Consider the following 16,849-nt stretch of genomic DNA (forward strand, 5'->3'; position numbering starts at 1 on the left):
AATACTTGAATATAATGATGTTAATCCCATTTTTCTAAAACCTTTTAAACTTCTTATATAAATGGAAATCTTTCACAAATGAAATTTCATCTAACTACCAACCCGGTTGAGTTGTTGCGGGGTGGTTTAGGATCCCTCTATCCTTAGTCAAAGGTTTTAAAATTGAGTCCACGATAATGAAGTTTTTTTTTATTGAGAGCGCCCCTTCCGTCTCCTCCTCCAAAATAGACTCTACAATTAGGGTTATTCAAAATCGAACCAAACCAAAATTGATAATTCAAATCGGAAAAAAGTTATTGATTTATTGATTATGAATTATTTGTTTAGCAGTTTTGATAAACGATTTTAATTTTTTTTATTATTGGGTTATCGTTCATAATGATTTTAGTTTTTTTTCTTAATGGGTTAACCTATAACCCTGTCACGATCCGACCTAGGGGCCTAGTCGTAACGCGGCGATCGAAACTCCAAAGGGCTCCAACCAAACCTCTTGTACATATCATAAGCATACATAAGGTAAAGTAAAAGCGGAACATCGTAAGAGAGTCTAAACCATGAATAAAAATTGAGGAATGTCACATGACAACATAGACTCGAAATATTTATCCAACTAGATGCCTCTACTCATGAGCATGGGCGGGGGCTAAGACATTTCCCTAGCTCACCTTCAATATGAAACATAACAAAGGTCTTTGAAAATATTAACCAACTCGATGACTAGTCCCCGATAGATGAGGACTCACCACAAACACTGCCGATAGAAAAGCTTAACTAGCCACGTAGAGGAATATTATCTTCAACCTCAACCTCTACATTATGAGACAATGTAGGCAAAAAGTATACATTAGTACGTTGAAATGTACTAAGTATATAGGCAATGCAATGCATAGAAAACCATGTTTGTACAAATGACCATTTTAAATAGCATGATAGGAGAAGTAGTAAAAAAATAAAATCATAAGTAGTCTTTAAGAAGGATCAATGCATAATAAATCATAAGAGTATCATATAAAGTAAAAGATAGGATTAGTCATTTAAAACATAAAAAAAACCATACATATGTGGGATAGGAACCATAATCGACAATAAGACTATGCGAGCTATAACATGGTGTCACGACCCAACCCCGTGGGCCATGACTAATGCCGAACTGGACACGCGTATACATCCTGGTTATCTATACTCATTTCATAACATAACATGATATGTGACTTGAGGGAATAGAATGTCATTTCGAAACTGTCCCATATTTAAATATTAACACATCTGTCTCCTGAGGAGTTACAACATCAAGGATAACATAGTAGGTCAGCCAACAAGGTTGTCATTACCTGTAGGAACGTTCTGCTACATCTGTCATGTACATATACGCAAGCCAACAAGGCTGTTACTATGAATGGGAACGTTCCAAAACATAAGTCATACTAGTACAGCTAGACGACATCTAGATACAACCCACATATATGTCTACAGACCTCTAAGAACATCAATAGTAACATATGATGGGACAGGGCCCCGTCGTACCCCTCGATAAATGAATACATACACCAAATGATCAATACCAACAGTTTGGGCTCCAGTACAATGGAGCACTCCAAAATAGCTGAGTGGAGAGTCCTAAAATAGCGGATCTCCGAAATGAGTATCTGTACCTACGGGCATGAAACACAGCCCCCCGAAGAAAGGGGGTCAGTACGACATATGTACTGAGTATATAAAGCATAACATATCATAAATAGGATCACATCTGAAATGGACTCGGTGATTTATATAGGACCCATCTTGGGGCCCGACGCCATTATCACATCATCATGTCATCATATCATATCATCATATACATATATGTCGAGGAACGTACGGCCCAATCCATAACATCTATATATCATACCCGACCCTTTAGTGAGGGACTCGGTGAATAATGTAGAAAAACTGAGTATGATAATATACCCGGCCCATTCTGGGACTCGGTGCCATAATCAAGTTCATATTATCATATACCGTATCCGGACCTTCAGTAAGGGACTCGGTAACATACCCGGTCCATTATGAGACTCGGTGAATAATGTAGTGGAACTGCGCACGATAACATATCCCGTCCGGAACTCGGTGAAAGATGTGTTACAGTATACACGAGCAGAGTAGTGAGTAACCACACATAATTTAAATCATTATCTGAGACTCAATGAAGTAACCAAGTGAACCATCACTTGAAAGTCAGGGTAGGAATTATTTGAAGTACCCTCTAGATGTCACTAAGGACTGTATCAAATGGAGCCTCAGGAATCATAGACATGTATCAAGATGCTGCTAAACAACTTATGGGATCAAAGACATCTGTCATCCTAGAGTCCTTAGGGATAGGAGCTTATACATCCCATTATTATTCAACATATAGAAGACTCGAGGGTAGTAGCTCAACTATTTTAAGAGTTTTAACATCCAGAAGTGAATAAGGATTATGAATAATGTTCAGAACTTATGAATAGAATTACCCCAAAGCTCATATCACATATCACTTATATCTAAGACATGCCAAAAGAAAAGAAGGGATAGGCTTTACATACTTACTACTTTCTATCATATAGAAGACTTGAGAGGCAATAACTCAATTATTGTAAGAGTTCTAATATCAAGAAGTGGATAAAAGTCATGACGCATACTAGGACTTCAGGAATAGAATTATCCCCACATTTCGTATACAAACCACTTATGGCTAAGACATGCCAAGAGAACAGAAGGATAGCTTCACATACCTTTTATGAATCAACCGTATCCAAGCTTGCCTCATTACCCCTTGAACCTATTTAACGAAATTAACATTATTATGAATAGACTTCGATCTTCCAGCTTATGAATCTATAAGCAATTACTTATAGGAATCTTTTCCTCATTCACACTCCTTGACTAGTATGCTGATTAGTTAAGAAGTTAACGAAAATCGGGCAGCATCTTCCCTATAACTTGCCGTATCCGGACTTCCAATTAACCTCTGAGTAGTAGAACCACACACCAACACAACCAGCAGCCATATACAATTAAATTACTTCAATACTACTCAATACGAGCTCCAAACAGCCCACTCAAAACTACAGCATTAAAATACGGTTTTCAATCTTTATTTCGTAAAATTACAACCTTGCGGAAAGGAGCACAATGTGGATGCAATCGGTAGCACTTATAGCCATATTTAACCATGTTTCCAGCCCTGCAACATATACAAACCACCTCTAAATACAACACCATACTAACGACAATACTAGCCAAACTTTAACCCGTTAGAATAGCTTCAAAATAGCCCCCTACACGGCTTTGACACCCTTCAACAGTAACAAGTATAATTTTATATTTCCAGTCCATATTTACATACCCACAATATGTTTAAATCCTTACTAAAACATGTGACAATAAAAGCAACCCTTACCTTAACACACGGCTTTCCAAACATGCTGAAAATTATAGGCACACGTTGAACCTCCTTGTTGCCCCAACTATTAATTTATGTTGTTAAACACCATTACTTAATCGAAGAATACCTTAGATAATTAATTTATGGAGTAAAATTAGAGAACTCACCTTGCTGCACCTAGGTCGTAGCTCCCTTTCTCTTTCACTCTAGTTTTGCTCTCACTTTTGGCTAAGTTAAAATGATGAAATGTAGTCTTAGTCATAAGATGACTTATATATAACCTTCCTTAGAGGGTGACATGTGTCTTCCCCTAAGGGTGATACGTGTCCATCCCCTAGGACACTACCTCACTTCATGCACCCACTCAATGGCTGCCACGTGGTGGGTGGGGTCCACCCAAGCAGGTGCGTCACCTACTTGGTCCAAGTAGGTGCGTCACCTACTTGGTCCAAGCAGGTGCATCGCCTCCTTTTTCCTTTTCCGTGGGTTCGTAATCTCGTCTCACTTTAATAACCTACGTAATTCTTGCTACTTAAGCTCGACATGTACTCAGTAGCTTAATTGTGTAAGACATCCAATATGGTAGCTTACGCAAGTAGGTTGATTACCACGACTCACTATTTGGCCTCTAACTCCTTTCACATCCTTCCAAACCTATTTACAATCGTCACTACCCAAATAGAGCTAGCTTATGAAAAATTTGGGGCGACATCATCCCCCCTTTCTTAGAATTATTTGATAACGTTATAGATAATATGAATCACATGGTAGCTTTAGAGAAGCTAAATAGATATTTCCATGTATCAAAAGTGAGGGATATAACACATAGAATCCCAATGTTGCCCCTACATCGGAGGAAAGGGGAATCTACTTGCCAAGGTAGACTTTACCCCGCTAGGCGGGTCATACATACGCTATATGTGGATCCACTAGCTAAGCCAATGAAGGCAACCAACGGTGACACGTAGTTATGAAACAAGAAACGTTATATAAAGACCCCGTATTTCGAGCCCCCACCTCAAGTCCACATTCGGTCCTAAGTCAAATCCCACGGGATACATACATAGTATAGAAATCATAATTTCATTTATAATAGTCATGATCATATGTTTGAAATCATAGAGTAGCTCATTTTCATAAGATACTTGTAATATGAGAATTTTCCTTTCATCATTACAATCATACATACACAGACATAATTCATACTTAAAAATTCATGATCATAGCTTATACTTGAAATTAGGGTAAGACATGAATGCATGGTCAATTGACTTGAAAATCATGAAATTGACTTGAAAATCATGAAATTGACTTGAAAACATACATGATCATAAACTTTATATCAGCCCATACATAATTCATATAGATAATATCATTAGGAAGTATAATTGAAAATACTCATATTTTACATCATGAACCCTAGAAATCAAAATAGGAGAATTCATGGGAAAACTCTTCAATTTAATGCAATAACCGTCAATTTATATCAAAATAGACTCATGATCATACTTTGAATCATAATTCATGCAATAGGAATAGAGATCATAAAATCCATAAAATACTATATTTTAATTTGGTTGATTGGGCTTCATGGATGAAAGAATCCATGAACCAATACCACATACCTTAAGTGAGAACACCAAATAATTTGGAAGAATTTGAGAGTTTTGATGGAGGGTTTGAGTGAATTTACTTGAAGTCTTCAATGGAGCCCTTGAGAGTCTTTTGTAGAGAGAGAAATATTTGAGTAGGTGAATTGTAGAAGAATGAATAAAATTAGAGGTTTAGGTCAATTTATAGAGTTAAATTAGGTCCTAAAAACGTCTAGGTTCATTGGCTAACAATTTGAGAAAAGTCTAAAGTGCCCTTGCTAAAACCTAATTTCGGCCAAAAATCCATTGCCAGGTCCGCGACGCGGAGGCAAGCAAGTCCACGACGCGGACTTGTCGCGCACCTTACTGGTTTGCGCAGTTCCTTGAGAAATCTATCTTTCGATCTGCGGGTCCTAAAAATCCACCGAAATTATTTTCCTGTAGGTTTTCACCCCCCGATCGATATTCCGAACTCGGATTCGCCAAAAAGATTATGGATATTGCATTACATGGGCGGCCTATTTCCAAGTCATTCTTAAGTCACTTGTGAGTATTTTGAGGGATGTTACAAACCCGATAGTAAACTAAATAATTCTTTCATACTTTTATTTTTGACTGTCTCAAACTTTTAGTTATTCTACAATGTGACAATGTTTGCTTTTGAGCAAGATGCAATCTGTCAACTCATGTGTATGGTTTATTTGGTTTGTCACCTTGTTTCTAAGTAATTTTCAATAAAGAAAACTTTATGTCAAATCTTAACGGTTAGACTGATAACCGAACCGATAACGATCAATAACCGATAAACCTACATCTAAATAGTTTTATAACGGTTTAGCATATCTACAAACCGATAAACTTCAAAATCAAACCAAACCGATACCTACAATGCCTAAATTTGGATTTAGTTTGGGCCTTAATGCGGATGTCGGACACATTAGGTAATAAAAAGAAAAAAAACTTCATCCCCAGAAATAAGTCATGCACAATGTGAGTTCGAAACTAGTTAGGACATAATACAAATACGGAATACCAAACGCCGAGTGGAAAAATTAAAAAAAAGAAAGTAAGAAAATTTAAGTTTTTTTTTGGTTTCTAATCTGATATCCGGAGTCAGTGGAGCCCGATTAAATTTGAATCGTGCACTGCAGGTCCATTCGGGGTAGAAGAATAAATAAACAAATTATAGTAAAATAAAAGTGAGAAATTTTCATAATATATTGGTGGAGGGGGTAGTTCGCTAACGCCAATATTTGAACCCGAGAAGAAAACATATAAAATCCCTAGATTGTTGGGAATCAAATTGGATAAAAATGGTGAGATTTGGAAGAATACTTCTGAAAGATGGGATTAACAAGAAGCTCCTCGAAATTCTGGTCTGTCCACTTTCTAAGCAACCTTTGAGGTCAGAAATTTTACTTAATTCGAAATTATTTTCAATTAATTTTGTGTTGAAGTAGTTTTTTTTGTTTCCTGTTGAAGGCTTTGCGAGAGGACGAATTCTCTAATCAGTGATGCGATTGGTGTTTCATATCCGGTGAGTGATCGTTTTTGGACAGTTTTGAATTTCATTTCCATTGTGTTCTTACACCTTGTTGGGATGGTTGTTACCTATCATTTCATAATATTTCATAATGTATAATACATCGTCTAGATAGATTATATCGTTTCATAATGTCGAGCACCAGTAATTTGAATAATAAGCTTATTATAATACTTCTTCAGTTTCGATTTGTTTGTCTAGTTTTGACTTGACATGGAGTTTATGAAAATAAATAAGATTTTTTAATTTTGTGGTCTTAAACTAAAGATATATAGTCTGTACTAAAATGTTCTTTAATGTTGTGGTCTTACACATACCAGGTGAAAAGTTAGAACAAAAGAGTTGGCAAAAGAAAGGAAATTTACATTTTTTTTAAACGGACTAAAAAGTAAAGTAAGAAAAACAAATTAAAACGGAGAGGGTATGAAGAAAAAGTATGGTCCATGATAAAATTATTATAAAATAAGGTAGAAAAAAGGGTAAAAGAACAGGATTATTGGATAATTAAGTAAGGGCAAGATGAAAATTATAAGGTAACAGCGCGAATACACCATATCGGTCGTTACAAACAAATTGAATTATGCATGCCTAAGTTTTAATCAATCCTATTTGTTTTGTTCATTACTAAAATGAATCGAATCCTAGTCATTACATAACAACAGATATAACAATACGATACAATAAAATTTGAGGTAACAATTAAAACAAACATTGTATTTAAAGTAACAATACAATACAATACAATGGGTAACAACCATCCAAACAAGCTAAACTAGTTATTTCCAGTCAAATATTTAAAAATATTGATTTGAGAACATTTTCCTCAAAATATTGTCAGTACAGACAAAGGAAATTAAGAGAACATTTGTGTCATATCAACTGGAGCTTTTGCATTTTACTTCATGATTCACATTTTGCTGGTTTCTTAAGTTTGTCATTTGCTTATGTGTCTTCCTTGTGTTCAATTAGATAGTCGATGGGATCCCTCTTCTTGTACCAACGGATGGCAAGATTATCGAGACTGATGATGCATTAAATTCTGATGGCAGTGTTGATTTGCCTGGTAAAAGAACTGATGATCAAAGAGGTAGTTCTTGACACGATTCATTGACAAACAGCATTTGGAGTTCATAAGCTGATGTAAGATGTTAAAGAGAAATATGTCAGGTTACATCAGTTGAACCTCTTTATTATGTCAACCCGCTCTTGGCTGCAGTCTTAGTTGTGGTAATCTGTACTTTGCTATGAGGCTTATAAGAAGTGCTACTCCTTGATTAGTAATGCCTGGAAGTAGCTTATTTTCTATATCTTCTTTTCATGAGGTAGTTTTGCGCAAATCACTTTTTGCATTCCCATCATCCATGCTTATTACACTTGTGCATAGATTGTGTTTTTCCATAAGTGTAATTGTAACATATTACTGCATAAAGCCTCGTGATTTATACATTTTGATTAATGGTATGCCTTGAATTCACGAAATGCAAACACCTTGGCATTTGGAGAACATGACTTAAACTTCATTTACTGTTACTAGGTTCTGTTTTAAATTACTAAGCATGATATCAGTGTTTTCTAGAGTTCACATGTAAATAAGGAAATCTAGTTATAATTTTGTATTCCGAAACATAGTTGAGGTGCTGTATCTTGGCCTTAGAATACTTACAGAAGCAGCAATTGGTGGGATGCTGCAAGTTAATGTTTTGGCATCTTCACTGTCAGCGTATCTGGAATTTCAAGATCCTGAATCCCAGCCTTCCAAATTTTGATATACCTTGGAATCGGGATAATAGATACAATATAGAGAGGGAATAGGAATTGCCTTTAAAGTAGCTGCTTATCAAGCGAAATCCGTAGATTTGTCATTGGAACTCTAAAACCTCAACAGATTTTGTCCTTCAAATCTTGATGTGGCAGTTCAAAAATGCAAATTAAGTTGGTGTTTGAAGAACTACACAGTAAGTACTAGGAATACCATATTCTAATTTCCTTCCATACTAGGAGCCTGTTTGGATTGACTTTTGGCTTATTTTTATCATTTTAGCTTAAAGCACTTTTTTAAATTTATCCAAACACTTCAAAAGTGCTAAAAAGCTATTTTGACTTAAAAGCACTTAAAATAAGCCAATCCAAACAGGCTCTAGGTCTGATCTTAGCTCTTCCTATGCATTAGCTAATAAAGTGGGAAATATTACCGTTAAATCAAGGGAATGATGCTGCTTGGTGCGAGTTTTTGTATAAAAGGAGATCTTTCAGCTTCCTATTGGCGAGACTATGAGAGAGTACTCAAGTCGCATGAACTGTTTCACTCTGACACTTCATCCTCTGTTTCCATATTGTTGACAAATACAAATCACAGAACAACATTGCAGTATGGGAAAATGGTGTTTTTTTTTACTCTTTCAAGTTACTATAGCACCACTTACACACTAGATACAAGAATAAAGAACTTATGAAGAAATAATCATCAAATAATTAAATAATAGCTATAAAGGAAAAACAGAACCATTACAAGTTGGCAAAAGAATGTCGAGCTTGTTACATAGTTTCCCGCAGATGTTGATGATGTAAAATCTGGTGTTGAACTAATGGTACCATTTCCATTTTCTCTGGTGTCTTCTGGAAGCCCACTGGTAGGAACAGACACTTCGGTAGGCTTTTGCTTCTTAACAGGGAGAATAGTTTTACTTTTGGATTCTTTAGAATCATAACCTGTGAAAAAGGACTCCATTTTAGACTTGAACTGGTTTTGCGTACACAGAAGGTTCCTATGTTAAAGAAGGAAATAGAAACTCACAATCAGATGGGTTCCATCCCAAAACCATCTTTTCTTGGTCAAAAACCACCCGATAGCCGGTCATAAAATTTTCTGCAAAGGGGTGCTCATATCAGTGTTGTATCTTTCATTTCTGTACTTCATCTCTAAATCGAAACATGTGAAGACTCAAGATATAAGATAAAAACTAGGTATCCGGTTTTAAGTCCCAGTGGAGATAATATAAGATGAAAACTACGTCTCTGGTTTAAGTCCCGGTGGAGATAAATGTCACTAGGTGATTTCTTCCCACCTGCCTAAGTCTTGGTGGGCAGAGTTAGCTGATACCTATGCTAGTGGGAGGTAACAGGTACCCAGTGAAAATTATGCGTGAGCTAGCCCCAACACTAACATCATTAGAAAAAAAGATGAAAACTAAAACTTCTTAATATTTCCTGGCACTTGCTAATTGTATGAATTTAGTTCCTTGGTTGCAGAAATAAGTAGTCTCTTAACTAGTTAATAGATACTCACGTCCAATGATATTGACATCCCCACTTTTGACAACAGCTAAACAATATGCTGCGGAACTGTCCTGAGGATTAAGCAGGGTCATTAGAAATTAGAAAATAATAAAAAGAATGATCTAATTCTAACATACAAAGAGCAGTACCATCTTACCGGAAGGGACAATGTTATAATTGGATTGAAAAGATAAAACTGGTTGCCACCTTTCATTATCAAATTTACATCAAGATTTTGAAAGTAAGTTTGATTTGCCCTGTATTAACAGATGGTGTTAACTTCTTTAGAGTTTATAGGGAATTAAGAGAAGGAATGAAGACAGATTATAAAGCTGGTTTACCTTAGCCCATAGCAGTACTCAAACGGAACCTGGACTGTAGGTTGAATACGTAGCTCTTGTGCCTGGGAATTAAACTGAAAAATATACTAAATATATTTAGTTGTCAAATATTAAACAGTAAAATCTCCAACTAGTGATCATACATTCAACTCCTGACCAAAGGCAGATTTAGGATTTAAGCTTGATGAGTTCAATGTTTAAGGTTTTTAGCTCTGAAATTATTGTATTTTTGAAATTATGGTTTCGAAATTTTATATTTATTGAAATTTTAGTGTTGTTTTCAGATATATATGATATATTTGTATCCGTGTCGAAATACTTGCTCAGTTGAACAGTGAAATAGGTTGCATTCATCTTTGCTCCCGACTCACATTCTCTGTAATGACTTTGTAAGCAGGATCATTTAAGTATGTGAATGAGGTGCCAGAGTCAAATATGGCTGTGAAATCAACATCAATATTCTTGTTTCCCACAGTTATACCCGTCAGACTAATGTTATAAGTTTGGATGCATTTAGAGAGAGAAAAAAAGTAAATATACATATTTAGTTTGTATTCCCACATCATAATCAAGCTTGAAACAGAATCAAAATGCTAAATACTTTGAAATCAAGGTGAATGCTTACTGTGTTTGTTCAAGATTGAATGGTGTCTCTCCTTGGTCTGGACTCCCTTTGTCTCCAAAATCTATTCTTCCAGTACCGTCAGCACCAAAACACAGAGAAAAAGAATTTGCAGCAAGTCCTTTGCTGGCTAAAATGCTAGGAACAGATATATTTCCCATACCGAGTCCAAATAGCCCGTTGGGAGCAGCACCATTCAAAAAAGCACCAGTTTGTTTCATTCCACACCTGAAATAGAACTACTAGTAAATATAGATTGTAGTGGACAAGAAAGTGCATTACACAACCCATGCTGCTTTATCAAATTTGGGAAATAGCAACTACTTTCTGAAATTATCACTCGAGTAGTTGATTTCACAAGTATCCTCGGAAGAGGCGACACAAATTCAGAGTCTTGAGTCCATAATGATCGTGGTCATTATGTGTATGCATTTTAAATGCCTTTTAGCATATGTATACATAGTTCAAGGCAAAAACAGTGGAATTAGCAGAGACAGATCCAAACTTTGAAGTTTATGGGTTCCTACAGCCTAGTTACTTGGACTCAGGTGTGGGTATCTGATGCGGGTATGGATCTAGAGGTTGAATACTTTATAGTCTAAATTTAAGGTTCGGGATACGAATCCAGGTATCGATATGGGTGCGGGATTCAGCTAAAATAATTCAAAATTATAAAAAAAGATAAAAATACTCTAAAAGGTTGTGGGATGCAATCAATAATTCAATCTTTCATTTTTCCTTAAAATTTTGTCATGGATTGTGGTCAAAATACCCAACCTCGATTGACCACACCGGTTACAGATCCCACACCCTTACCAGTACTAGTGCTAAAAGGAAGAGTCCGCGCAACATAGCCTACAACTACCTCTAGTTAATTCTACAATAACAACTGGGTTCACAGTCAAATATTTAAACATATTTAGTAGATTTCTTAATATATTTATAGATATATACAGGGTCTGAGCTAGGGTTCTTGTGAACTCGTATACGGCCCTCTAGATCCACCCCTGTTCAGTTGAACCCTTAGATCCGCTTCTGATCCTTGAGCTTCCGTTTTTCTCTCATATGACTTGTGTTAGTGACTACCCTAATATTTTCCAACGAGAAACAAGTAGTAATACAAACTCACCCCAATGTAATTGGTGCCTCAACAGCCTTTTGTTGAGAACTATCTGTTTGTAAGTGCAAGATTTCTTCGACCAGTACCCCAGAAGATGAGGTATTATCAGAGAGATATGCAACTCCATAGCCACATGCACTTTGTGTCACTGAACATTGTCTTCCTTGCCCCCACAGAGTGCCATTGCAGTGAACAATTTTGCTTGTTGATGATGTATTCGGGCTGTAAATGTTAAGGTCTATAGTCTGTTCCAAAAATGGAAATTGTAAAACAATTATGATAAGTGTCATCAAGCAATAACATAAACAGAAAAAAGGGAAGAAACAACAACAGAGCAAATAAGGAAATCTAGTTCATGAAGCAAACTTTGGTGTAGTACAGTAGCACACAAAACTAAAGCTAGTAAGCACCTCAAATTTTCAATGAATGGTGACCCAAAACTTTATTTCAACCATATTTTTTCATGATGGAGGTGTTCTGCCTAACTTGCACGCACCTCGACTATTCCATCTGGTATCTCCTATCTCTCACCAGTACAAGTATCGAGTAGCTCTGCCGATCAAGGCTTAGGCAAAATGGGAAGAAATTTCTTAGTGTTTTACACCTCCATTGGGGTTTGAACCCAAGACCTCTTGCCTATCCTCCCGCTTCATTGATCATTCGGTCGCACTCTTTTTTTAACCCTAACTGACAAACATAAAATCTCACTTTTGCATATACTTATTTTTATGAGATTTTAACCATTAATTATTCAAATTCCAACTGTTTCCTCAAAATTGTCTGCCCAGTTTCTTCTTTGATCTAAATCTCAAGCTTAATTGAAATTTTATCAAATGACAAGGTGCAATTTAACTGGCTATAGCCAGTTTTTATCCTATTTTATAGGTATATCACATCATTTTTTGATAGGTAGAGTATCCTGTTTTAATAGGTTAACTTAAGCTGATGATATAAAAAAATTTATATACCGTGAATGCACAAAACTTAAATTCAATTGACATACTCTTCCGAAACCTGTCACGAGTGTGTGAGCGCAGTTGTTGCAATTACATGGTAGCCAAAACAAGTCACTGCCAGTGTCGAGTGCCACCAGAAATGATAGCCCAGGCGTGCCCACTGTCACATTTGCATAATGCAAACTGAAACTCACACAAACACATTTAGTTAGTCCTAAAGGAAGAACACAACTACAGGTAATGCAATTAAACAACTATATATAGAGTCTGAACCAAAGCTATTGAGTTCCGATGAGCCTGTAACTAATATACTAGGTCCGCCCCTTCTCAGACCCCCCTACATGTAAGCAGCTTGACTCAATGCTTGCACTTGGATCTTTGGATGCACGTCTACCAGTCCCACTGTCTCTGATTTTAAATCCTTAATCCACCTCGAATTCTTACTCTTACAAAACTGTCTTCCATTGCCAAATTACATATACAAGTAAATGTCAGTCAAATTAAAGCAGACATGTGTCATCCTTGCATAAGGGTCATGCTAGTTTCCTCTGTACCGTTCCAATTTTATTGGATATCCCAGAATGAATAAAACACAGATGATCATAAACAGAAGTTCCAGAGTTTCTTTTGAGACACAGGTAATTTACAAAGACTACAAAGTTTCATGGCAAATCAAAATATTGGGGAAGTGATTGAAGTACTAATATAGAGAAGGAGAAGAAGCCTACAATCCCAAAGAACTGAGTAGGACTGTTTTGTTTCCTCCTCCTGCGAACGTGAGCGGTGGTGGAGTAGGATCAATGCCGCTGTTAAGACGGCGACGTTTGGGAGTAGGATCAACGGTGTTGGTAAGATGGTGCCTGTTGATAAGGCGATCACGTTGTGTCCAAGCTGAATAGTACTGAATACTACCTTTTTGAGGCAACCAGTGAAGGTCTAAAATACCTTTTACTGGATTAGAATACCTGTGGTGTATTTCAAACCCAAATGTCCCAAAGGCTTTATGCAACTGTAAAGCCAAGAAAAGAACAAATACCATGAAGTTACTAGTACAACAAACATGATTCATTGGAATCAAATCAACCCAATGGCTCAGCTCAATTGTCAAAAAATTGGCCATTTTGGTCTAATCTTTGGAGCCTCGCGATTTTGCAAAGACTTCAACGGTTGAATTCCTGATGATTTGCCTTATATGGGAGGCCCTATATTTGTCCTCTTATTCCAGTATGAGATTTTACTGAGTCAATCTACAAAGCGAACAAGTCCTCTCTCCAACTATAGGTGTTGGGATAACCTTTACCAAACGATTGTCAACCACTAGACCTGTTGGTCTGCAATATTTACCCAGACCCACAAGCACACATCCTTGAATCCCATGGACTTCTCGGGTAGAGGTTTGGTTGAAGATGACGTGATTCAAGTGAACTTCTACGGAAAAAAGCTGTTGTAAGCCTTTCTTGAGTTCAACTGCCAACGGTTTGCGGGAAGAACTCCCCAAGAGTTTCTCAATGGAACAGTGATATGAAATGAACAAAAGATACTGGAGTATATATGCATAATATATAGTATATATATATAATGTATGTATGTACATGTAGAGAAACAAAAAAGGAGGAATTATGAATCAATAAAATGGTGTTGATAAAGATATGAATAGAAATTTGGAGGATGTGGAAGGTGAGTCCACCAGTTGAAGCTTTATTACAACTTGTAGTAGTTTATTGTCAAATGGGGAATAATGATGAATGATATAATGAGAGAGGGATAGTGGGTTACATGTTTTGGGTTCAGATTATAATGGTATCCAGGTTTTAATGTTATTTAGTGTATATGAAGTGCAAAGAACTTGGGAGGGTGCTGGTAGTACCTACCAGAATGACTAGTGAGATGAGAATATATATTGGAAGATTGACTTTGCTGTTGTTACCGTTTCCTTGTATGCTATGTGATGCTTAATTCCTCTAGTACTTGTTTATTTCTTCCCTTCTGCATGTTCTTTGATTTGTGTTACTTTAACGGGAGGTCTTTTGAAAACAGTCTCTCTGCCTCTGTAAGGTAGGGATAAGGTTTGTGCGTACACCCTAACCTTCTTAGATTGTAGTTGTTTTTGAACTTGTCAAAGGCTCAGGTGGTAAAAATAAAGTTACTCTGCACTCACTATACAACAACATATTTAGTGTGATTTCACAAGTATGCAGTGGCGGAGCCACATGGTGGCTAGGGGGTTCATCCGAAACCCCTTCGGCGAATGGTTAAAATAATTTTTTATGTATAAATAGTAAATGTCGAACCGCCTTCGGCTAGGTAATGTGTCTACTTTTTCAGATTTTGAACCCCCTTATTAAAAATGTTGGCTCCGCCATTGCTAGTGGGGTTTGGAGAGGGTAGTTTTTACACAGACCTTATTCCGGTAAGATAGAGATGATGCTATCGATAGATCTTCGGCTGTGAAAGTATTACAAAGCCATTTGATAAATAAAAAAAAAACGAATACTTTGTACTCACTAATTGGAGAAATAGAAGTTGGAAGCGACATTCCACATTGATTGTGTCCTTCCGCCTTCCAAATGGTCCAAACTATGATGAGACTTATTGGGGTTGGACTTAAGCAACCTGATCTTGGCAGCAACATTATTGTTGCCCAAGCAAGAGGGAGGGGAAGAGAGCGCTGTATCTGCCATACCACAGGTCAGTATTTTGTTCAAGACTCCAAATCTTGGAGATTGTGCTTTGTCACCACCCACAAGACTACATTTTGGAGTTTGTCCCATCACCTTAATGCCCTCACTTGAGTTACCAAGCTCCGCACACTTCTTATTTGGTCGACAACTTATAAAGTGGCCCTATTTCTGTTGATAACCGATGTGGGAGAATAATGGAGTAAGGGGCTATTTAGATTTCTCATGTTGTACTTGTACACACACTCTCTTTTTGCGCTAAGAATTTTTCGGAAACAATCTCTCTATTGTTCATGAGGTAGAGATCTATCTATACTTTATCTTTTTTAGACTACACCAGTGAAACTACACTAAGTATATTGTTGTTGTATACACACACTTTCTTCTCACGCCAAATGTCTTTGTGAAACTCTCTCTCTCCCTCTCTCTCTCTCTCTCTCTCTCTCTCACCAAACATCTTTTGGAAAAAATCACTCTACCTCACAATAGTAGGGGGTACGATTAGAAACAAATCTAGAATTTCTAGAAAATGAGTGCATCACAAAAAAGAAGATGGAAAACAACTCAACATCCATCGAACTGCACCATTTAGCCTTCTTGTAGTAGCATGAGTGCCAACAAATTTTAATGGTGCTGTATTACAGCGGATACCAATCATTTACAAATCTACCCTTGTCAACTCGACTTAATACTGTAATAAGTTTGGATAAGATCAACTCGATTTTTTTTTTTTAGAATATGATGCTTTTTTCTAAATTTTATGAGAAGGCAAAATTGGGAACAACTAATAGTGAGAGTTTTGAAACTCGCTAAAAAGTGATATTTCAAGTGTGTTTTGAACACTGAGGGTGTGTTCGGTATCGTGGAAAAAATTTCTCCAGAAAAATAAGTTTCTTAAAAATGAGAAAATAATTTTTTAATAGAAAAAGCTCTACAAATGATATTCCACATTCATTGTGTCCTTCCACCCTCCAACGCACCTTATCTTTACCCACCCCATAGCCCCTATCCCCATTACTCCACCTCCATCAGACCTCCTACACAAATGTTTTTAGCATAATATTTTTTGCTTACGTATCAAATATAAGAAAAATAAGTGAGAAACCCACCTATTTTTCTGGGGGGGGGGGATGTTTCCTTCCTACCAAACACACCCTCAAAATAGAGTTTCTCTTCAAATCCCTACTCAACATGGTGCCTTGAGGAGAATCTAAAGTCGGTTGCTAACTATTTGAACTATTTTTTCCTTGAAAATTGAAAATAAAACTAACCGTTAGCCATAGATTTTGAAAATTTATCTTTAAATATTTAGTTA

At 36.6% G+C, this 16,849-nt stretch overlaps 2 protein-coding genes and 1 non-coding gene across 3 annotated transcripts; 1 reads left to right on the top strand and 2 right to left on the bottom strand.

Moving 5' to 3' along the window:
- The first annotated feature begins 6,211 nt into the window (after positions 1–6,211).
- On the top strand, positions 6,212–7,970 carry LOC129895353 (uncharacterized). Its single transcript, XM_055971065.1, has 3 exons — positions 6,212–6,403; positions 6,481–6,535; positions 7,511–7,970. Exons 1-3 carry the CDS (start codon positions 6,312–6,314, stop codon positions 7,637–7,639), a joined length of 276 nt encoding a protein of 91 aa, XP_055827040.1. The 5' UTR covers positions 6,212–6,311; the 3' UTR covers positions 7,640–7,970.
- Positions 7,971–8,889: 919 nt separating this feature from the next.
- LOC129895790 (aspartyl protease family protein 1-like) lies at positions 8,890–14,426 on the bottom strand. Its single transcript, XM_055971558.1, has 10 exons — positions 13,585–14,426; positions 12,904–13,039; positions 11,910–12,145; positions 10,784–11,008; positions 10,530–10,665; positions 10,159–10,232; positions 9,975–10,074; positions 9,828–9,888; positions 9,336–9,407; positions 8,890–9,250 (listed from the first exon to the last, which is right to left on the bottom strand). The coding sequence occupies exons 1-10, from the start codon at positions 13,974–13,976 to the stop codon at positions 9,006–9,008; spliced, it is 1,677 nt and encodes a 558-aa protein (XP_055827533.1). The 5' UTR covers positions 13,977–14,426; the 3' UTR covers positions 8,890–9,005.
- Positions 13,341–13,443, bottom strand: LOC129898068 (U6 spliceosomal RNA). Its single transcript, XR_008768986.1, has one exon. It is a non-coding gene; the product is annotated as a U6 spliceosomal RNA (small nuclear RNA).
- Positions 14,427–16,849: the final 2,423 nt, after the last annotated feature.

Source organism: Solanum dulcamara, chromosome 7 (genome assembly GCF_947179165.1).
Source record: "Solanum dulcamara chromosome 7, daSolDulc1.2, whole genome shotgun sequence".
NCBI classification, from domain to species: Eukaryota; Viridiplantae; Streptophyta; class Magnoliopsida; order Solanales; family Solanaceae; genus Solanum; species Solanum dulcamara.